Source organism: Abramis brama, assembly GCF_963993115.1.
Source record: "Abramis brama genome assembly, chromosome: 22".
NCBI lineage: Eukaryota > Metazoa > Chordata > Actinopteri > Cypriniformes > Leuciscidae > Abramis > Abramis brama.
Window position 1 is genome coordinate 12,382,459 of NC_139984.1, and position 25,154 is coordinate 12,407,612.

The 25,154-nt window shown below is 36.4% G+C and overlaps 1 protein-coding gene across 1 annotated transcript in view; it reads left to right on the forward strand.

The window, feature by feature from the left end:
- Positions 1-25,154, forward strand: part of phactr3a (phosphatase and actin regulator 3a) — a 38,776-nt gene that overhangs the window by 9,395 nt on the left and 4,227 nt on the right. Inside the window, exons 2-10 of the mRNA XM_084099888.1 lie at positions 10,954-11,115; positions 14,601-14,756; positions 15,134-15,346; positions 15,494-15,710; positions 15,828-15,970; positions 16,745-16,898; positions 22,614-22,669; positions 23,643-23,704; positions 24,663-24,803. Coding sequence (XP_083956014.1) covers positions 10,954-11,115; positions 14,601-14,756; positions 15,134-15,346; positions 15,494-15,710; positions 15,828-15,970; positions 16,745-16,898; positions 22,614-22,669; positions 23,643-23,704; positions 24,663-24,803 — 1,304 coding nt within the window. The remainder of the gene's footprint in view (positions 1-10,953; positions 11,116-14,600; positions 14,757-15,133; positions 15,347-15,493; positions 15,711-15,827; positions 15,971-16,744; positions 16,899-22,613; positions 22,670-23,642; positions 23,705-24,662; positions 24,804-25,154) is intronic.

The following is a 25,154-nucleotide window of genomic DNA, read 5'->3' on the forward strand; positions in this document are numbered from 1 at the left end:
TACCTTTATATGTGACTTGGGTGCCTCCAAGTCTCACGCTTACTTTAATGTAAGTATGTGAAAAGTAATATCACACTCTCCACAACAAACCACACAATGAGGTGTCAGTAGCTCAAATGTGTGAGACAGTTATGTGCTGAAGTTCAATACTTAGGTTAAAGGTGTTTTCAAATCCCTAACCCTAAGTATGAACAACAGTAATAGTGGTTCTTGCCTTCGCAAAGATGCTAATAATTAACAACAACATTGTTGCTATAATTCCCTCATGCAGTGGCTTCTGCCTTTAAAAATCCTTAGGTGTCATTTCAGCTTGAGATTGTCTTTCCTCAATGCAGACTAAGGTATATGCACAGCATAGTGTACAAGAGGAGACAAGACCTGACCTTGTCAAGCGCAGTTCAGCGGCTTCCAGCTCTCCTCATGCGAGAAAACCGAACACAACAACAAGCTCAGCGACCTCCCCAGGGATACAACACAGAGCCGATAAGGCGTATGACAGTCTGTCTGTCTTTTTAGTTGTGTATATATCTGAAGCAAAAAGTTGAATATTTTTGAGGTTGTGTGTGTGACAGTGACAGTGAAAGCGAGGAAAGTAGAACTGTTTGATTTCTTACAAAACAGAGACGTCTCAGTCATACGGTTGTATTACTGCAGCACTCAGAAATGAGCTTCACTGATTCCCTCTCATGGGTATAAACTTTTTCCAGGATGGTGGAACCAGGCAGAGACCCCAGCAATATAAACATGCATATTAATAATAATATAAATTACTATGTGACCCTGGACCACAAAACCAGTCACATGGGTACATTTTGGGAAATTAAGATGTATACATCATCTGAAAGCTGAATAAATAAGCTTTCCATTGATGTATGGTTTGTTAGGATAGGAATATTTGGCCGAGATACAACTATTTGAAAATCTGGAATCTGAGGGTGCAAAAAAATCGAAACATTGAGAAAATTGCCTTTAAAGCAGAACTCGGCAACTCTAGAGAACTCTAGTCACTTCTTCGTTGATTTTCCCTTTTGTTGTCGCATGTTTTCCCCACGAGCTCCCCTTACAGCTGTGGGGGGGGGGGCGTATATTTCTCAACACGGTCGTAAAAAACTCACTTGCGAAAAACTCACCTCCTCCCCCTCTCTACCGCTGCTCATGTGCGTTTGTTTTGATCGCAGCAAGCCAACTGTATCGTGTGGAGCTATGTCTACCGAGGTGGGTAATCTGGTAATACATCATACATGCGTGTGTGTTTATGTCGAATTGCCGTAAAGCAATTCGTGTTTCGTGCTCGTTCTCGCTTCTCACGAGACTTCCAATTTCTATTTTGCCAGTGTGGTGAAGTATCCGGTCACTCTATAGTGATGGGTCCGGGCTGAGGACCCAAGCAATCCGATTGGTTCAAAGCACGTTTTATGGGTAATCGCTTTAGTGCCTGGTTACAAATCATACAAAATCACTTTATTATAAAAGACGTTTGTACTACGTTATAACGAGTCATTAATATATTTAATGTATTTTAAATTATACGTTTCATATACTAGTATTTAACCGAAGCTATAGATTGTGAAATTAAACATTTCTCGTTGTAGTGTGTTTTTTAGTTAGCTTAGATAGTAGCATAGCATACAGCTAACGTTATCCGAAGATCGTGCTATGAGCTTTACCTGATATTACTGCACTGATACTGCCTTAACGTATCGCGAGAACAGATTTAGATCAGGCATACTACTGGCATACTAATTGGGTCCTCAGCCCGGACCCGTCACTATAGAGTTACCGGATACTTCACCACACCGGGACGGTAGTCCCATAGTCCCCAAGTTGCAAGGTTGGTTTTCCGCCTGGGAACGCTGGGGGGAGCGGGGAAAGTCACCAATATCACCAGAACAGGTTGTTTAACCATCCAAAATGATTTCTAGATAGTTTTATTAAGTAAAAAAAGTTACCAAGTTCTGCTTTAAAGTTGTCCATTTATGTTCGCCATTGTGCTGCATTCACTCACAAAAATAAATGTTTTATATATTTACAGTAGGTAATGTACAAAATATCTTCATGGAACATGATCTTTTTCTTAATATCCTAATGATTTTTAACATAAAAGAAAAATCGACTGCCACAAGTACACCCGTGCGACTTGTGACTGGTTTTGTCGTCCAGGGTCACATATATTAAGCTACTATAAAAATGACTAAATTAAAAAAGTAACTATCATAGCTCAGGAAATTTTAAGTAGCAATTGTGTCTCAAATGTTTGTCCTAAATTTATAGAAAAAACACACACAAGTGAGTCAATTGTTGATGTAAAGTAAGAATATTGAAATATAAAATTAATGTGAATGGCATAGCTCAGATTAATTGGTATATCTAATAAATGTTTAAGTTCAAATTGAGACACTAAAGTTTGGGATCTGTAAGATACTTTTCTTCAGCAATGATGCATTAAATTGATCAAAATTGACAGTAAAAACATTAAAATGTCATACATTTTTTATTCCAAATAAATCCTGTTCTTTTGACCAAATAATCCTGAAAAAATTTCCTGAGCATCTTATAATGATTTCTGAAGGATCATGTGACACTGAAGACTGGAGTAATGATGCAAAGATTCTACTTTGTTCACACTTTTACTGTATCAAATAAATGAAGCCTTGGTGAACATAAGTGACTTCTTTCAAAAACATTAAAGAATCTTACTGACCCCCAACTTTTGGATGAAAAGAGATTTTTCTTTCCTGTGGGAGGCCATTAGAGTGAATAAGGGTTCAAATTTTAATCGCTGTAATGCACAGTCAACAGATCTGAGTATCTTGGCTCTTCTGAGCGGCTGAGAGAGGAAATGTAGTTAATATCGAATGCAATGCTGTTGGAAAGAGCAGGCCTCACTCTGCATACCTGAACCATCTAAAATATTTCAGAAGCTCATTTCTCATTCATAAGCTTGAGCGGAGCTGCCTTGGATGGATGGCGTAGCTCAGCTAAACCTGAGTTTATTGTGCTGTTTGCGATTCAATGAATTTCAGAGAGTGAACGGTAAGTGAAACCACGACTGTAATGCCGCTTAAAGGCGATATAGGATGGAGTCAGGGGAAGGAGAGAAAAAGAGAGAGACTGAGTGGGAGTGAGTGAAGGGGAAACAGGGGAGGTGGGAAAAAACAACAATGATGAGACAGAAGGATGAAAATGACTTCAAGTGACTCACCAGAGAGTCAATGAGGATCTTTAAAGAGCAAATATATACATTTGCCAATGCGAACATTAGGGTATATTTCTATTCTGAACCATTACACGCCCACATCAGTCAGAAGTGGCCTTCAAGACGCATCTGTGATGCGGTTATCAATGTGTCATTCTGTGATTAGCTTGACGTATGCAAACATTTTCAGCATATATATGACATGTAGCATGAGAGTCAAGCAGTTGACGCTGTTCTTGCGCTCTCATGTCTATTTTCTCACGCAGTGAAAAATCACTGAGCAAAGAGGACACGGACAATGCGCTGACAGACAAGACAGAGCAGGTTGCTTTTTTGATATGAAACAAAGTCTCAGCTTTCAAAATCACGAAATTTAAACAATATATACCATTTTGGAGTGACAGTTCACTGTAGCACTTCAGTTCTAGGAGCACGTGAACTAATTGAACATGTGAGTTGTATCATGTATCATGTCAAAAGAAACCGTTTTGAAATATGTCTGATGTAATCGCTCAATCAGTGTTTCAACCACGGATACAGCTTGTAAACAATGTCACGTTACCTCAGAAAAGCCATTTAATATCCATAAACTGTATAGTTGGCTGTATAGTGTATAGTTAACATATATACACTGTATATATATATATATATATATATATATATATATATATATATATATATATATATATATATATAGACAGTATATTACATATTCATTATATTTTTACTTCAGTAACATTAAAAAATTATAATAATGTTATTATAAAAACGACCTTATGTGCAATTGTATAGAAATCAGTTGTACCGGCTGACAGGGTTCCCTGTATAGTTTACAACATTAGTTGTGAAAGATTATTTCCTTGAGAAAAGATGAAGATTATTTCCTTGAGAAAAGATGAAAGATTTTCTTGATGAGCTGATCATGAAAGTCCGTGCCAAAGGTCATTATATGAATTTAAATGGATTATGAATATAAATGGAAATTCTCAAAATATTAACCTGTCTGAGGTTGTCTGAAGGTTTGCTGCCTAAGGTGCATGAAGCTTATGGAGTTTCCAAGTAAGACTTCCATCAAAAATTCAGTGCTATAAGCCATGCTGAGACAAGTGGCCTGAAGTTGACCTATAACTGTGACATATAAATCATCATGACCAAGAAAATGTATTTGCTATTGACTTCCTAAAGCATTGTGGTAAAAATAAATAAAAGAACATTGAATGGGTACATATTTATATTAATTATTATGCCTTACTGTACAAGTACTAGACACAAATAGATTTCTAGTGAATATTAATTTTTGCTTCAACTATCTGAAGAACTGATAAGAATGTAAATGTGTACCTTGAAATGCAATGCAAGTCGCTTTGGATAAAAGCGTCTGCCAAATGCATAAATGTCAAATGTCAATGTCAAATGCATCAACTATCTCTTTAACTTTGGAGGCTTTAAAAGTGAGATTGTGACTTTTCCCTTGCCTGCCATCTTTGAGCATTTGTCCATAAGGCCTTGAATTTTTTAGATTTCTTGGAATAGTTATTGACCCAATTTAACACCTTCAGCGTTATATTACAGACCGAAAAGAATAACTGAAAGGTCACACAACTGATTCCTGCTCAGAGGACAATGTCCATGGTCTCATATCCAGCATGCATTGCTTGATATGTTCAGATTTTCTTTACCGCTCAGTGTTTTTTCCTTGCTCTGACGTCTCTTAACACAGAGACTGAATCATCACAGCTTGGTATTCTAAGTCGATTTCTAGCCCTAGATGTCAGAGAATGCACAGCAGAGGTCTGTTCGATGTCAAAAGCTACTGTTGCTTCTTCTAAGTAACACTGGCCAAAGCTTCGAGCTGTCTCAAGTCCCTTTAAGCCTCATCAGAGACTTGTTATTTAGTCTGTTCCACTTTTAGCATCTTAAGGAGGCTACACCGCGGGCACTTGTCTTCTACCAGATGGCTGCACAGTTGTTGAGCCAGGGGGTGAACTACGGGGTTTATTTCGTTGTACGACATTAACCGTTCATTTCTCACACTAAACTACCTGCTTTTATGATTAATTTCTGAAAATTGATAGTATTGTCATACTGATTGTATAAACTAATATGTGCCTGAAGAAAAGGTTCTTAACAGAACCTCAAATGGTTCTGTCAGGCACTTCATACAGCATACAGAACCTTTTAGGAGTTTCCATCATGGGATCGTTTTATGGATTATAATTTTATGGAAAAACACCAGCAAATTAAGGAAACATCTTCATTAGTTTGACAACACATGTGCTGCAGATTTTGCGAGTTTGCCCTTGTATATATAGCCTTGTGTTTTCAGTTTTGCTTGTCGGTTCTCGCCTTTGTTGGTAGTGTGGTTAGCGTTTGTTTTCTCCTAGTGATCTCCTGTGTGTATTATCTGTGTATATTAAAGATTCTGTTGTGTATATTGAGGAGATTCCCCCCTTCTATGTAAAGCGTTTTGATTGCTGAGAAAAAAGCGCTATATAAATGTAATGAATTATTATTATTATTATTATATATTTGGATTATCTGCATCATGTAATGGCTTACCACTGCTATAATTGTGACAATATTAAGCAAAAATAGTAACTGTTTTTTAACATTGATAATAATGAGAAATGTTTCTTGAGCTGCAAATCAGCATATTATAATGATTTCTGAAGGATCATGTGACACTCAAGACTGGAGTAATGATGCTGAAAATTCAGCTTTGATATTTCACAATATTACTCTTTCATCAATTAAATGCAGAAAACAAATTAGTGAGAAAATTTACTTCTTTCAAAAACATAAAAAAATCTTACCGCCCCCAAACTTTTGAACTGTAGTGTGTGTGTTTCTGTTGCAGTCCTGGATAGAAAGTGTCTCTGAATACAGATCAGAGACCAAATTGCCTTAATTATCTCAGGTCTGTGATTAGGGCCTGCTTATGCTATTGAAATTTGTGTCGGTTTATACTGGCTATAAAAAAAAAAAAAACTAGTGTATATACTGTTCTCAGGACAGCCCTAAACAGCACAACTAGCACCTCATGTTGCCGGACCCCCTGGCCCGACCACTTACAATGAGGCCCACGTTCATGCGTCTGCTATGATTGCATCTTTAGACTGCAGTCATTGATGAATTGAATAATATTCTCAATCTCCCACTTTCATCTCTAGGGTGACATTACAATAACAAGCTCTTAGTATCTATCTGCTGCAGGCAAATGGGTTTTGCCTGCTGCCTGTTTATGTGGTCAGCATCTCCAAAACAAGCCTCAGAGGACAGACTGTACGCAACTCCATTACATTTACATACGTTTACTTAAAGCACCTCCCAATGCCAAAGAGCTTTATTAAATAAAAGCATCACCTGAGTGTTTTGCCTGAGCTGGAAAAATGTACGAGTCGATATGTATGGATTTGAAAACAGCCATAAATTAGGTATTATGGACCGCAAAACAGAAGTGCCGCACTGCCTCATAGCCGAGAACAGGATTTGGCTCCAGAACATGAACCATTCTGGTGGAAAAGGGGTAGTAATGCCAGTGAATGGGTGCCACTCGGATGAGGCTTGATACGACCTCAGTGGATGAATTGGTGTCTTCTGAAGAGAAATGATAGGTGTAAGAAAAATACTATTTTACTAATACTAATATTTTTTCATTTCATACATTCACGCCTTCAAGTGGACTGTATTAATGGACTAATGTAGGGAATAGTGAATGAGGGTAGCCTATAGGGGGCGATTTTGAACACTTTGTTTTAAAAGTAGCACGGAACAACAGAGCCACTTCTCGTGCGCAACTTCACAACGCATTTACGTCAAACGCTTTGTGTGACAATAGACAGGAAGCAATGATTTACAGTTAAAAAAGGTAAAAATGTTAGTGTTTTTCTTACACACACTATCGTTTCGCTTCAGAAGGCCGCGATTCATCCACTGGAGTCGAATCGTTGTGTGTGATTTTTCGAGCGTCAACCAAGCGTCACCATTCATTGGCATTACATGGATTATTTTCCTAAAAATCTTCATTTGTGTTTATCTGAAGAAAGAAAGCCGTATACATATATTGGAACTGACACACACAAACATTTTTCTCTTATATTATATATATTTAATCCAGAATGGCACTGATATACAGCATATTGCTATATTTAAAACAAAATACAGTTCAAATTGAAGGTAACAATGACTTATATAATCTAACATTTGTGACCCTGGACCACAAAACCACATGGGTCAATTTTTTGAAAGTGAGATATGAAAGCTTTCCATTGATGTATGTTTTGTTAGGATAGGACAATATTTGGCCGAGATACAACCATTTAGAAATCTGAAATCTGGAATCTGAGGGTGCAAAAAAATCAAAACATTGAGAAAATTGGCTTTAAAGTTGTCCATTTATTTTCGCAATTGTGCTGCATTCACTCACAAAAATAAATGTTTTATATATTTACGGTAGGAAATTTACAAAATATCTTTGTGGAACATGATCTGTACTTAATATCCTAATGATTTTTGGCATAAAAGGAAAATCGATTATTTTGACTCATACAATGTATTGTTGGCTATTGCCACAAATATACCCGTGCGACTTGTGATTGGTTTTGTGATCCAGGGTCACATTTGTATAACATATAATGCTCATTATAGCACATTTTTTCTGATCCTGGCTTCTGATTGGTGAATACATCAGTTCCAATACTGCATCTAATGGTACACTATGACTATATTCACAATATACCGCTGTCTCTCATTTCTCATTGCTTATGACAATAATTTAATTTAAGTTATAAAAAAAAAAACCCAATCTGATTGTGTATGAAGAAGCATTTTGATGAACAAGAATCAAACAAGATCATTCAGATTCAACGCACATATTAATATCAGGTGTGAAGGGGGCCGCAGAATAAAGGAGTGCAGATTTGCTGACAGAGCTATAAGCAGTATTTGCCAATCTGCAATGTTAAAAAGGGGTTTGTAGTGTCTCTCAGTCTCTTTGTTGTCTGGGTCTGTTAATCGCACAGATACCCTCCTCTTTAAAACCACGTTTAAAGTGTTTTCAATGAGCCGTGACAGAGATAAACGCCTTTGATAAAACAAACTGAAACTTCTTAAGCAGCCTAAATCAAACCAGGCAGGATTACTTAACATGATCTCCATTTTATTTATTTATTTACCATCTACAAACAGTAGGGCCTGGAACTAGAAGTGTTTCAACCATAAAATATTAATAAAATGCTACTACAGTACAAGTCAGTGTGTACTATTTGGTAATGTTGCCTTGAATTGTGTTAGATTGATTATTGTATTAAAACTAGCAACTAAATGATTAGTTCATCCAATCCCCTGTTTAAATATGAATGTATATGAATATATAGTATCATGACAATTCTGTCACTATTTAAAATGATGTTAATAATGATCTGTCAAGCTTTATAATTATATCATATTTTTTTCCTAATGTTGTTATAGGCTGATGTATAACCAACCTCCGCTTAGTGATCTACCCATAATGCCCCTTAATTTTTTTTACAGTATTGTATCATGATTGCTACTATAAAAGTGAGAGTTTTCTGTTCTGTAATTTTGTCCTGTATTGTATTATAATGACTATTGTATTAATAGAGACTATATGCATGAGATCTATGTCCATTGGGTCACCGTGAGTCTTATATCAGTTTGGCAGGGGTTTTGAGATATTGGTAACGTGGGCATCCGTGGCACACATCCAGCATGCAGGCCTATGTTCTGATTGCCTCTCTGTTCACAAAACGCTGTGCTTTGCTCTTCTGTCGCTTACTTCATGAATAACTGCGCTGATATTCATTCAATCATTGTCAGATGTACTGGATTCTATTTCCTTTCATACTCCTTTGAAAACAGTCTCTCGCTTTTACAACCGCGCTTCTTAATAACACGCATTGTGTAACAGTTACTGCGCCCACCATTAATATTAGCTAATATTGAACACATTTACATTTTTATTCTGTTTTCGATTAGCAACAGACTGTCCAGTGCAACACCAACCCCTTGTAACGCACCTCTCTGGCCTGCACTGAAGAAAGGGGTAGTGTGCTTGATATTATATGTTATGAAAGGCCGGGCCCTGATTGGCTGCTTGAGGTCTTCAGCAAGCGCTTCCGTATAGCAACAGACCCCCATTCCCCCTCCTCTCTCCGTTTCCCCCATCCTCCCTTTCCTAAGACAGTGGCGGCCCCTCATACGGCGCTCGGATTCAGCCTTTTGCTCTGCATCTGGAGGAGCAGTAACCATAGTAACAGCTAGGCTTTGCTGACCCTGGCTTTGCTGACTCGCCTCGCCGCACAGTTTTCAGGCTTGACCTGGATTCCGTGTAGCGCTGGTTACTTGAGCAGTGACGCTCAGTCGATTGACCCGGTTCTTTTCTTTTATGGTCAATGGTTCGGAGGACCTCCGTGCATGTGGTGCGCGGCGCAGCGCCTCTGGGTTTGTGACGGCACCCGCTCGCTGCCCCTGCCCACACTACACTATTTCGGTAACTGAGTGTTTGGCAGAGCGTTGACTCATTTGCTCTATGAATGGCGCTTTTCCTGCGTGTGAATATTTAAAAGGATTAGGTCTAGCCTGCTGAAGGATATGATGCTGATGTGGGTTTTGTAGAGGCTTTGTGCGGTCAAATATACAATTGATGTATATGCATGTGATTAACATCTGCTTTAGCTCAAAACTAAAATAGAAAAATCCTATAGAAAAATAAATGAAAAGTTCTAAGAGGCACATGCTTTGTAATTACCTTCTTTTTTGTGTTGGGAAATGATGTTATCATGTTCATTTTCCCAAAAGAGAAAGACAGTAAATAAAAAATGAAATAAAATAAAATTGACTAAAATAATGACCCTACGTTATTAGAGAATAGATGCAAAATAAAATTAAAATATTTTTTTTCCTAAATTTACTTAAACACTAAAGTATTTAAAGTGCTTCTGAAATGGGTTGGAAATCAGTAGGGAAATCAACAATCCAGAGTCAATCCTGCAATGACAAACAGCAGTAGTGTCAAAATAAAATTAAAATAAATAAAATTAAATAATAATAAAAATATATATATATTAAGGTATTTAAAGTGTATTTAAATAGAAAATCAGTAAAAAATCAGAAGTCCAGAGTCGGTCTTGCAACGACAATCAACAGTAGTTAAAAAAAATAAAAAAACACAGATGCAAAATAAAATTTAAATAAAATAACAATTTACTTAAATATTAAAGTATTTAAAGTGCTTCTAAAATGAGTTGGAAATCAGTAGGAAAATCAACAATTCAGAGTCAATCCTGCAATGACAAACAGCTGTAGTGTCAAAATAAAATAGAAATAATTTTAATTAAATTACATTTTTGTAAAATATTAAGGTATTTAAAGTGCTTCTAAAATTAGTCGAAAATCTGTAAAAATCTGAAATCCACAGTCGGTCTTGCGACAACAAACAACATAAAGTAAAATTAAATTAAATCTAAAGTATTTAAAGCGCTTCTAAAACATCTAAAACCACAAATTTGATTCAGTGTGGTCTTTGAAGTTCATCTGACTTTCGTCAGGGGTGTCCAAAACGTTTTTTAAAGGGTGCCGAATACTTCTCATTCATTTTATATAACTCGTAATTATATACATATATATTAAATCTTAATATAAATAACTATAAATGTTCAAAATCAGCATCATCAGTTGTACCCTTGGATGTCACTGCTCAGTGCTGATGGTTCCTGTCTGTCCCGTGTGTGTTACAGATGTGATGGAGCAGCAGAATGTGCTGCGCTCCAGCTGTTTGGTGAGTGGAGTCCACACCCCTCCCATCCGACGCCACAGCAAGCTGGCCACACTGGGGCGCATTTTCCGGCCGTGGAAATGGAGGAAAAAGAAAAACGAGAAGCTGAAGCAGAGCTCTACAGGTGAGACAACCGGGCTTTGTTGCCCTTTTATTTGTCTGTCTTATATTACTGAAAACATAATATTGTATGAAATTGATAATACAGATGGATATTTTGTAAAAGTGATTTAAAAGTACCTTTTATGTAAAAAAATGTAATGAAATTAATGTTTTATTTACAATGCACAACTGAGGCAATTGATAACAAAGATTTATGAATGGGAAGAATATTGCAAGACATTTTTCAGTGATCAATTCAAATGACAAAAATGACACAAAATAGTGTGATAGAAGTGGAAAACAAAGCTAACAAAATTAGGGGGCTGTGAACGATAAATATATGGATGGTTATGAGTGATAAGATGATTTTAATCTTTGATAATGCTAATTTAAAGGACAAATCCAGTGAAAAATGAACCTAGGGGTAATTAACACATGGTTACCGAGTCGATCGTTCCCTGCGATGCGTTTTCATGAAAATCGAATGTAAAGAGTTTTATCTTTAAAAACAGATTAGCTTATAACACTAGTATATGGGGCACAGAGTAAGTAAAAGTAAATCGCTAGTTAATACCACTAACAAGGCTCAAAATAGCCTCACACTAACACAGTAGCATAATGAGGGTCCCTACATGCAAACCGAAGCATTGAGAACTTTGTAAGTGTACAGACAGTTTAATAAGAAGATACTTTATAAAGACAGTACATTACGCGTTTACATGCAGGAGCCATCTTGGAAAACAGTCTCGACTAATCGAGTCACGAACGCCGTGCTAAGTGAGCTGGTCGATAGGAATTACGCATAGTGAAATCTAACGTAGCGCGGCGTTCGTGACTCGATTAGTCGAGACTGTTTTCCAAGATGACGCCTGTCTGTAAACGCGTAATGTACTGTCTTTATAAAGTATCTTCTTATTAAACTGTCTGTACACTTACAAAGTTCTCAATGCTTCGGTTTGTATGTAAGGACCCTCATTATGTTACCGTGTTAGTTTGAGCCTTGTTAGTGGTATTAACTAGCAATTTACTTTTACTTACTCTGTGCCCCATATACTACTGCTATGAGCTAATCTGTTTTTAAAGATAAAACTCTATACATTCGATTTTCATGAAAACGCATCACAGGGAACGATCGACTCGGTAACCATGTGTTAATTACCCCTAGGTTCATTTTTCACTGGAATTGTCCTTTAATAACACTGTTGAATGTAATCTTTAGCAAATCTTAAAATGAATATGAATTTTCCATACTGTACATTATAATTCCGTGTTGCCTAAATTCACTTGTAGAGTTTAAAATGTCTTAGTTTAAATTGTCTTTTTTTTTAGACAAAAAAGTATTGAATTTTAATATCGACCATAGCATGAAAATAATTATTAGCTTATATCGTCCAGAATTTTAAAATCAATGCATCCCTAACTAGTACTTTATTAATTTTTATAGAGATATTAACTTAGCTTGGGCTGAGAGAAAGAGGACCAAGAACAGACCCCTGGGGGACACCTCAGATAACAGGACTGATGGAGGATTTGTGTTTCAGAAGAAAAACAAACTGCTGTTTGTCATTGAAGAACTGAACCAGAGGAGAGTTTCCATTTTCAGTGATGCCAACATCTAAGATACAGAATCCAAAGACCTAAAGACTTGAGGTCCAGAAGGAGTTGAATATTAAACACCCCTGATTCAGCAGAAAGGAATAGGTCATTTATGGCCCTGTGGAGAGATGTCTCTGCTATGTAAAGGACATTAGTCTGCTTTGAAAGGCTTGTATAGATTATAAAAAAAACTTGCGACTCTAATTGAGGGGAAACAGCTCTGTTCAGCAGTGGTTTGTGATAGGTCTGTAATTATTTAACACAGAAGGACCTAGAAAAAGTTTCCTGAGAATTAGGGTGTCAGCAGCAGTTTTTAGTTTTAATGGAAAAGTACCAGAGGCAAGAGATATTTTAATCAAGCGGGAAATGAGTGAACTAATAGCAAACAGTTGAAGAAACAGTTTAGTTACATAATGAGACAAAATCATCATCCAATTTCTACTTTCAAAATCCAATCAAGTTTAGCAGAGGAAGTGATAAACAAATGATAGTGGATGCATGCAGGGAATGAGGGAGGATTGCTAGTCTTCTGATGGAGTTAAGATTGGGAATGAGTAGGAAAATTAGTTAGTGCAATCCAAAGTCAATCCTGTTCTTCTAGACCCCATTTACTCTCATTGTTTGGAAAAAAAATGTTTTAAATATATATTTTCTTATGTTCCAAAGAAGCAAGAAAGTCAAACAGGTGTGGAACCACATGAAAGTACCCTTAAAAGATGTGAGAGTCGAATAGTAAACATCTTAGCGTTTATGCAGACCCAGGTTCATATCCACCAAATCCAAATCACAAATGAAGTGATCAGCATGCGTTTTTTGTTGTATGTAATAAGGTAGCTTTAATATTTTGTTCCACTGGGGGAGGGAAATTGACAGATGTTTGCAGTGTGTTATTGGACTGACCATTTTATTTAAAGTAAAATTACAATGACACTCAAAAAATATGTAGGCCTTAATTTGAGAAGCCTAAAGATGTACATGTATGTATTTGCATATACATTTTCCATCCATTCAGATTTCACAGTTTTAACGTAAACTATTAAAATTGATACAAATGCATATTTGTAAGTCATACATCTGCTCTCCAAAAAACCATGGCATAGTTTATTATTAACAATTTACATACATTTTATTGTATTATTCAACATTTTTAATCAAGATGTATTAAAATTGCTTGGAATCAGCATAAATTTGTTCATTGTTTTCAGTTAAAAAGTGAAAAGTGTTAAAATATGGCTAGTAATGGAACAAGCAAAATGTATGAGATTGAAAGAAATTGTATTTATTGATGATAAATATATAAACATGGTTGTTGTGTATTTAAAACATTGTTTATTAGTACTATTACATAAATCTACCCCGTTTATTTTTCATTTATGTATGACTGACTTGTATGCATCACATAAAGTTTATTAGTTTGTTTACATTAAAACTGCAATCCAATTAAGGCCATTTTTGGAGTGTAGACTGTAAAGTGGCTCATCCCACCAACTCTGAGGTTGATGGGATGTGCCCCTCGGTTTGAATGGCCATGACGCTTTATATCACCCCCATAGAGAACATCCACGAATGATGACCAAGTCTCAAAGTTAAAGTCACGAACACCTACCAATATCATGTCAGCCAGAAAATGGCACAGATGGAGCTACGTGAGCATGTGTGAATGAAACTGGTCGTGCGTACGTATATCAGAATCAGAATGAGCTTTATTGCCAAGTATGTTCACACATATGAGGAATTTGTCTTGGTGTCAGAAGCTTCCACAGCACAGACAGAATGACAGCGACAAGACAATACAAATATACAAATGCATAATATGCAGTATAGCGATATGTGTATGTACAGTATGTTATAACTTATGTTGATGAGTGTTTGTGAGTTGAACAATCTAATGCTGTGTTCCTCTGTGTGCAGATGTGGCCTTGGCCTGTGGACTTCATTCTCCAGACCCCGGCTCTCCCATCCGGGGCATCTCCGATGCTGAGATCCGGCTGCCTGGCTCTCAGGGGCCCATTCTCAGCATCAGTAGCATGGAGTACCTCAGCTCAGAGCAAGACAATCTCCCTACCAGTGAGTGCTCTTCATATGTATATTTATATATATATATATATATATATATATATATATATATATATATATATATATATATATATAATTCATTGTCCAAAATAGAAGTACTGTACCACTCTTGCTCGACCAATAGCAGGAGTTTGGGGCGGGGCTATCTGTTTGACTGACCAATGAAGGATAGGGGGAGTGGCTGGGAAACCCTTTTGGAATCCGTCATCATTTTTTGCGAATTATGACACTCTTCACTGCATCATATTTATAGTGACGCACTTTAAAAGAATCCTTGACAAATACACAATACACAAATATGACCAATGAACCACAGCCTTGAATTGCATTCCTAATTGTCTAAGCTATGATTTTGTGTTTCCTATTAGTGGTAGATTCTGTACAGGACAACGGGACAATGGAAGAGCCAAATTCAAATGAGGAAGAGGAGGAGGACGAGGAGGCGGTTCCCTCTGAAAATGAGAATGAAGATGTTGAGGAAGATGAAGACGACGGAGAGGAAGATGAGGAAGACGAACCGCAGGAGCAGTCTCCTCCAAGCAGTCACGGCAATCTCGTTTCTCAGCTAAGCACGGAGGAAGGTGTGTTCATTTTTCGCTAATGAAAATCAGATCAAATTTGATATTGTGGTGTGTATATATATATATATATATATATATATATATATATATATATATATATATATATATATATATATATATATATGAATGTATTTTTTGTTTCCACAGACCCGGGTAAAGTCGTCGCATCAGTGCCTCATTCAAACTCTTTTCTCCAAAAAGAACTGTCTAGAGTCTCTGATGGCCCCAGTCCTGTGGTTTTAAGAGGGCATTTTACTAATTCTGTGGGGTCGCCGCATATAGGTAGCATACATCCGCCGCTGCCCCCTAGCTGTATAATAGAAGAACTGCACCGAGCACTGGCATCAAAGCTCAGACAGGAAAGGTGAGGATGTTAAACCCATCTTTAATTTTATTTGCTTGATTTCAGAATGAATTATTTTAATTAAGTATTTTTCTGTAAAATTATTGTTAAAGTGTTTCTTTCCTTTTTCTATTTTAGCATTGAGCGAGAGCCAAGTGGAGATGGTGAGAACAGAAAGGAAGCAGAGGAAAACAAGGAAAACGTTCGACAAGACAACTGCTTCACTGACGCTTCAGGAATTATCTACGACATGGACGACTGGAACGAGTCTGTCATTTCTGGTGGGTGTACTGCACAACTATTAAAGAGGCTATATTATGCCCTTTTACTGAGCCTTGTTTTGTTTTTGGGCTCTACTAGAATAGTTTCTCGTGATTGAATGTTAAAAAACATTATTTTCACACATATTTGACATTGTTGCAGCACCTCACTTCGCAGTCTGTCAGTAACGCTCTGTTTAGTTCATGTCTCTATGAAGCCCCTCCTTCTGAAAAGTGCAGTGTGCTCTGATTGGTTGGCTGGATCAGTGTGTTGTGATTTGTCAGCCGCTTCAAGCGTGTTTTGGAAATGTCACGCCCCTTACCATAACCTCGAGTTTCAACACTACTAACTCAACTCAACCATGCCTCGCATCCTATTTTTTTTTGCTTATGCCTTGTGCAGGAATTATTTATATGAGGAATATTGTGACGTGTTTATTCCCGGATTAAAACTGAAGACTACAATCGAAGCGTTTCAGGGAGTTCAAGAAACAGTGTTTACTTATATAGAGAATATCTCCCTTTGGAATGACTTTGTTGAAAATGTAAAGAAGTGTACTAGATCCTCTTTAATGCAATGCTGTAATTCCTTTGCACATAATCATGAGATACTGCAATGATTTATTATAACTAGAAGATCAGGTAGAATTTGTGCAGAATGTTTCCCATGATATAGTCATTGGATCAATGTGTTTTTTCATAATACAAGTGGCAAGAGTAATTTCTGTCTGGAAATATGGAGCACTTTAGATTGTTATGTCATTAAGTAATGAATTCTATGGCAAATGTGTGCAGGCACATTGCCAAGGAGGATGAGGAAGGAGCTGCTGGCCGTGAAGCTTCGGAATCGTCCCAGCAAACAGGAGCTGGAAGACAGGAACATTTTTCCTACGCGGAGTGACCAGGAGAGACAGGAGATCCGTCAACAGATCGAAATGAAACTTGCCAAGTAAGTCACAAATGTCTGTACTGTATATGCAAGTATATAAACTATTACACTGCCCTCTTCAGGACATTTTTGGAAAAACTTGAGAATGTCATCTTCAGGGACTTGGAGACTGCTTAATACATTTTTTTTGCTTTACAAATTTAAAAAGCAAATTTTTTTTGCTTTTTTTTTGCTGTTATCACCTGCATACACTGGCAACCTTTATTCTAATATTCATTTAGCTACTAATTTATATCCATTAATTACTAAGTCCAGGGGGAAGCTTAGCGCTTGAATTGAGTTGTATGCTCAAACTTCTCCATTAAAGACAGCAAATCTGTTTAGATATCACTTAAGGATTATATGGACAAGTGAACTCATGGAACAGATTATGAAAACAGATTTTGTGCAGAGGTATAGTGTTATCGTACAATGATTGTAATCTGATGTAAAGTATTTAGCAGAGACTGGGATTACAGTCAGTTGAGGATTGGAGTTAATCTGAGAGAATAAATCCACTACAGTTTTCATTAGATAACATTTTATTATATACGTATGAACACCTGCCTTTGAGTTCAGAAGTTCAATTCGGTATATGGTGCATGCATTGCTGGATTAATGAAACTTCAGGCTGCTAAAATGATTTTTTTTTTTTTTTTGCTGTGTTGTGTTTTGCTTTGATGTGTTATGTTTTGCTTTGATGTGTTGTTTATGTTCTGTTTTGTGGTTTGTTTTGCATTTCTTTGTTGTGCTTGTGTTGTGATTTGCTTTGCTATGTTTGTTTTGTTTTGTGTTTGTTTTGTTTTGTGTTTGTTTTGTTTTATGTTTTTGCGGCTTTGCTTTGTGTTTTTGTTTTGTTTAATGAATTTTTACATTTTAAATATGGTATTTTAAATCTCAGGGGCCATTTACACGGCAGCGTTCTCAACTAAAAACGGAAAACCTTTGATGCGTTTTGGCCGTTCATTTAATCAAGAACAGCGTTTTGGCTAGCCTGACTACGTCAGACTTCGTACTTCCGCTCAATTTCATTTCGCTTCTGTACTCAGTCTGAGACAGCGTAATAGCTTTCCGTTTTCCTCCGGCCTGAAAACAGCCGGCCAATCAACGAACAGAGGGCGGACTGAGAGCCGTGACGTAGACACTGATTGTACCGTGGATGCGTAGATTTACTTCACATAATCTGCAAAAGTCGTTCACAGCCATGTTCACTCCGGTATTTCGCTCGATGGTTTTGTTTTCGCATCATACATGTGTTTACAGTGGAAGTTAGATGCGGCTGAGCATGCGCATAACACACGCCATAACCAAACGTTATGTGATTGGCTTACGGGTAACCAATGATTTTAAACTTCAGACAAGCGCCCCCCCGCGAGAAAGAAAACGCTTTTCAATTATGCCATGCCAGACTCTTTCTACGAAGCAAAGCGAAGTAGCAGAGTTTGGTATTACCAGGCTACGTTTTGGGTGCCTGAAAACGCAAACTTTTGAAAACATATTTCAAAGTGCACGTTTTTGAAAATGATACTCTTAATATATCCATGTAAACATTAAAAAAAAAAACGTGAATTTGTGAAAACAGTGACGCCATGCATATTACTAGTTCAGTCTATCGCCAACTACTGGCCTCGCAGCAGAATACAGCGTTTTAAGTCGTTTTCGCGGATCCGTGTGAACGGGGCTCTTTTTGACAATGTTGTCGTCTGTATGCAAAAGATGCATACATCTTTTGCATACAGACCATCCTAAGTTATGTAATGCGAGAACCATGAGTGATTTGTAACAAAGATGTGATTCAGATAAGGATGTGAGTGGAAAGCAGGCACTGTGCAGATGCAGGTGTTTACACTAGATTAACTTCAGGTTCAGCAACACAGTCTACAGATCCATGCATATGATGGACATTTACACTGAATGAAATGACTTCTACATATAAAATAGAACTGGATGCTTAACAAACAGTAAATTAATTTTACACAGGGACTTAATAAACCAAAAAATAATAATTGTGCTTTTGAGGATTTTGGAGCCACATGTGTAAAACTGGACGTTTTAGCTGCTTATCAGATACTTTCCCTGATGGCAAGGGACATTTAGATCTTCTAATCATAGGGTTTACTGTGTCTTGTACTCTTTGTCAGTTGTTACATTTTAGAGTGGGAAGACTTCATCTTAAAATGCCTTCTTGTTTAATTTCAATAATTATGTTGATGATTTTACATAACACATAATTCATACAGTATAGTGATATTGAATCTGGATTGATTGCTCAACATGAAATGATGTTTGAAACCCATTTTATTTTGGGGATGTCCCTTGTGAAAAAGAAGTGGACTTAATTGTATTGAATGTGCACTTCAAATCTTAAAAGTATATTTAAAAAAATCTGTACTAGCAGATAATATATTAATGAAATAAAAAGCCACATAAGTGTACTTAGAGAGTTCACTTTCATGACTGTTTTAATACACTTTTAAAAAGTGCACTTTGCAAAGTCAAATTATAAGTTTTACTTTTAAATTTGAAATGATTGTGATTGTTAAATCTTTTGTTGTTCTTTTAAGCACAATTATTTTGCTATGCTGATTACTAAAGCATGCATGTTAATCATCATTACATTTAAAAGTTAAATTGTTTAAAATGCAACTTTGTCATAATAAATGTGTAACCATATTTAAATAGCCTACATGACACAAGTTTTGGTTACACTTTATTTGGTAACACTTTTTTACAGTGTCCTTGTTACATATGTTACATGTACTTACCATAGTAATAACAGTAAATGATGTATAATTACAAGCAACTAACCCTAAACCTTTATCCTAACCCTAACCCTATAAGTACAAGTAGTTGCTTAATATTACTCAGTATAATTACACAGTAACAATTACACCTTAAAATAAAGTGTAACCCTTTATTTTAAGGTGTCCCTGTTATAGAGTAATTATACAATTAAGTACTGAGTAATATTAATGAACTACATGTACTTATAGGGTTAGGGTTAGGATAAAGGTTTAGGGTTAGTTGCTTGTAATTATGCATAATTTACTGTTATTACTACATGTAGCTATTGTAAAATACAGGGTTACCCAAGTTTGAACTGACATTAAAATATATTTTAGAAGTAATTATGAAATTACATATAAAGATGTACTTTAATTGTCAAAAAAACCACAATTAATTAGTTTGCTAATTGCATTTAATGCAAGTTTAATGGTTAACATTTTATTTTAAGGTGACGTAGTTACACGTTACTACATGTACTTACTATAGTAATAACAGTAAATGATGCATAATTAGAAGTAACTAATCCTAACTGTAATTCAATAGTAAGTACAGGTTAATATCGCTCAGTACTTATTTGAGTAAGTACAACTATGTCACACTCACCTTTAAATAAAGTGTAAATGTTTAATTTCCCAAAAACATTACATTCAGTTTGCTCTTCGGAATATTCTTTTAATTCTGTAACAAGTACTCTTTTTATAAATACTACAGTGCATGACTTTATTTTGAGGCATTTTGGAATTGACTGTATTTTGAAAAGCATACGCCAGAATGGAAGGAGGAAAAATGAGAAGGATCAGGTCAGGCCAGGTCAGGAAAGTCGTTTCAGAGGTGGAGCATGTTATTACTTTATGATGAAAGCTTTTATTGGATTTTTTGATTAACATGCACTGATCAATCGTTCCCATAAGACGAGGAACATGTACACTATATTAAGGTAGTAAATAGGGTCAATTTTAAAGTCATGTTTACGTGTGACAGTGATAGTCAGCATAACTGAGTATAACTAGGCCAGAGTGAAGTGTGACGGTCAATGCACCTGCAGGACAGGCTGAAGTCTGAGTGAAACGCACAGTGACACTTTGCCGCAGCAGCATGTCATGACCTTCCTATCTTTGGCTTGCCTTGCTTTACTCCGCCACCGAAGAAAGACACGGCTGGAGCTATTTTTAGAGCTCAGACTGGTGAATAATGGATGGTAGTGTGTGTTCCCCTCCTCCATCTCCACCTCACTGTAGTGAATACCAAACACGGCGGTAGTCTACTGTACTACTCACAGCAGCCTCTCCTATCTGATGGAAATATGCTAGGATAAAGCACATCGCCGTCCATCTGTTAATTAAACCGGTCTGATGAATGACCTGTGTATAATGGAAACCAACAAGCCTCCAGTGTTGCACAGGCAGATTTCTTTGTTTCCGTGTTCACGGGGAAGCTACTGTTGCTAGGCAACTCGTGATACAGGTCAATAATATCCAGGCAGCTTCTAAGGGAGCTTTGGGAGTTGGTCTCCATTTCAGTTCATGAAATATTAACGCCGCTACATCTGCTGGAATCCCGTCTTACTCAGCTTATGTGAGTGACAGCAGTGTTACAATGGCTGGAATGCAGTCCAATGCTGTAAAATGTCTTATTAATCAGATCTCGCCGCAGATCTTGAAAAGTATTTTATATTAATAGTGTTTTCCATGAGACAACATGCCGTTTTATTCCACACTTACGTCTTATACAAATCATAACAAAGTTGAGTTGGTCCTGTTGTACAGCATTTTCGACTCTGTTACGTTTAATAATGTTTTGCAATTTAAGGAAATATTTCTTTAAAAGAGTATAGCAGACTTGTAGAAATATGATTTGAAAGATTGATGATATTATACTGATTTAGGTAAGACATTATTTTACAGTGTCCTTGTTACATGTTACATGTACATTAACAGTAAATGATGCATAATTGCATGCAACTAACCCTAAACCAAAATCCTAATCTAACCCTATAGTAAGTACATTACTCAAATATATAATTACACTGTAACAATGACACCTTAAAATAAAGTGTAAACCGGATTTACAACTCATTGTTACTTTTTATAACTTGTTACTTAATACAACTTGTAAGACTGGGGACACAGGGGGGAAAGTGTAAATTGACCACACATTAAAATAATATCCTACCCAATTAAACATTTTATTTAGAGAAAGGAGAAAATAAAGAAACGGGAATATTAAATCGTCATTTTTCATGTCAGAATTTAATGCGCATCACGTGGCAAAATCAACTCGAACCAGTAGTGAAATTATGTACAACTATTTAAAATGTCCTCCTATGTAATTGTGAAATGTGATCGAGTAAAACTCACACTATGATTTCTGGATTAAAATAATAATAATAATAATATATATAGTAGCCTAATATATTACGAAATACACGGGGACATACTGCATGATCTAGTTGCTTTTGTCTATGATTTTTACTTGCTATTTGCCAGCATATAACATTCGAATGATCGATTATCAAATGATCACTTAACCTAATACTACTACAAAGGCGCGTGGAGAGACGGAGCGCACGACAAAGAGCGCGCGTGGAGCTCGGCACTCGGCACGCGCCAGCCTGTTCAAAAGAGCGCGCGCCCGCACACAAACCACAACAAGGAGCACGAGTTCTTTCTCTCTCGGACCGTTACACACACAGACTGCACTTTCTCACTCATTTAAGTCTCGTCGGCACCGCATCTTGATAATTGGTGTTTATTTATCAAAAGGGCTCAAAAGCCCGGTGTTTGAGCATCCAGATGAGGAGTACTAACTGTCAGGCTGAACACAAAGGACGGAGAGACTTTGAGCGTCCCTTCAGAATCTCCCTCCCTCATCTCTCACTGAGCGGCTTCGGCTTCAGCTTCAGCTCGGGACAGTAATGGTTCAAAACAACATTCTGCTCTTTTTCCGCAGGAGACTCAGTCAACGGCCGGCCGTTGAAGAGCTGGAGAGCAGAAATATTTTAAAACGTGAGTATTAACGTTACACGATAATCAACAAAAATGGAATGTGAATATAAATATAAATGCATTATGTATCAACAATTGTTGATTGGAAAAGTACTAATAATATTGTTTATGATATTGCACATTAATAATAACACTTTTTTATTTATTTACCAATAAATGTTTAGGTTTCAGGATTTTTTTTAACCAAACTATGTTATATAATATATAATGGAATAAACTGATATACCATTTTAATTTATGCAAAATGTGGGTAAAATGGCCATTAATGGGTAGTCTCATTCAATACAATGTATCTTTAGACTGTATCTAATTTGCATATTAATGTGTTCTTGGGGCAATATCTAATGAAAAAAGAAGTGTAATAGTGTAATCATTGGCAACATTTTTTTTCTAAATAATATCTATTATTTCATAGGAATATTGATATATAATTTCTTTCCCTATTTGTTGTGTCTTCCAAAAATGCCCGATAAACATGCTGTTTGTCCTGGTGTCTCTACAGTGGACATGTATGAAATCAATGCCCTGCTTTGTAACAGAAAGTCATATTTTGATTATAAACCCCATACCATTTTCCTAAAATGACAAACAATTTGAAAATTTGGCAGATTTAAATGGTAATTACAAATATAGTTTAAATATTAAGTAAATTGCTAAGTGAAAAGTAATACAGTCCGATAAGACATTTTTTAATCAGCATGTTAATTAAATTAAATGTTTTTGGGGGCTGTTATGGTGAAAATGTTGACATGCTTTTTGACTTCGGCATAAAGTAATGTGATTGTGATTGATTGCTTTGTTCTGCACACAAAATCACTACGGAGTATTATATCAAATAGATGACTGTAATCTGTCTGTCAGATAAGACGCACCAGAGAAAAACAAGGCTTGCTAAAGCAGGCATGTGAAGCGACCCCTGTGACTGTGCACTTGATTAGATCGCCCTCATTGAGTCTCGCTTTTGCTCTTTCAGAGAGGAACGATCAGACGGAGCAAGAAGAAAGAAGAGAGATCAAACAGAGACTCAACAGAAAGGTAAACACTCTGTTCAGTTTCATTTCACTTACAGCATGCTCTATTTTTCTCATGGTCACTGAATGTAAGGAAGCTGCTGGTCTGTAAAATTATTCCGCTCCTGATATTTCTACTTGTAATAAGACATTATACAGCAAATAATGTTTATTCAACATTTTCTAATGCTGAATAAAGATGCACCATTCAAGGACAAGCAGTGGTTTTCAAAAGGGTAAAGCAATTTTGTGTAATAATTTTCAGAGTTAGTTCCATCACGTGTATCAGATTGAGAGAACTCCTATACAAGCATTCAGACCATAGAGATGATGAGAAGAAAAGAAAAAGAAAAGAGTTGACATGAGAGCAGGACCTGTTATTGAGATGGTTAACAGCATGCGTTTAAATGTGTATGTATATATTGCTTACCTGTATTATTTTATGGTAAAAAAAAAATCATAAATTTACCTCAAAATGACGGCGTAATATATATAGAGTAATATAAACATCTAAAGAATTAAATTGAATGAATTAAACATTTATTCTTATATATTGGAATCATTTTTTTGGCTTTTTTTTAAATTACACATTTGTTGTTATTATTAAAATTTAGCAATGATAACAACAACAAAAATAAAACAACAATAATACTACTAATAATTATATTTTGAAATAATTTCATTTTATGGCTTTTTTCCCCCAGTGTGCAATTAATTACTCATTATTTACATTTGATTAAAGGTGCTGTATTTTTTTGACTATATTAAAGCATAAAATATCACAGCATGTTTCTTAAATCTCAGAGCATACTAAGTTCAAATACTTGTTTCTCTGAGAAACACTGAGCCAGTTATTCTACTCTGAAATGTGCGTTCCGTGTCGAAATGTCTGTGTTTGTTTTGTTTCCTGCAGAAAGTGTTGCTTGCAGCGTGTATCTCATAACTTGTGTGCAGCCCAAATAACAGCACTCTTTTTCTCACAGCTCAACCAGAGGCCAACAGTTGATGAACTAAGAGAAAGAAAGATTCTCATCCGCTTCAGTGATTACGTGGAGGTGGCCAAAGCCCAGGATTATGACAGGAGAGCTGACAAACCCTGGACGAGACTGTCCGCTGCTGACAAGGTACGTGACCAACATCTGATGTCAGCAGATCTTTACAGTGATCTTCAGTTCGTCTTAAATTCAATAAGACAGCACAGAGGGAAATTCTTATTATTATTATTATTAGTGATTCTCTCAAGGTTTTTTGTTAAGCGAATAAAAGGCAATCTAATTTGTGTCAGTAGTCTTCTTACTTCATAACTGAAGCAGCTTGTCAACATGAATCCGTGCACTTTTTACTTGAGGATGCATTTAAGGGTGTGTTCACACAGGTTTGGTTTGATTAAAACGAACTCTGGTGCGATTGCTCTGTTAGTGCGGTTCATTTGAACAAGTGTGAACGCTGTCATCCATACCTTGGTGCGCACCAAA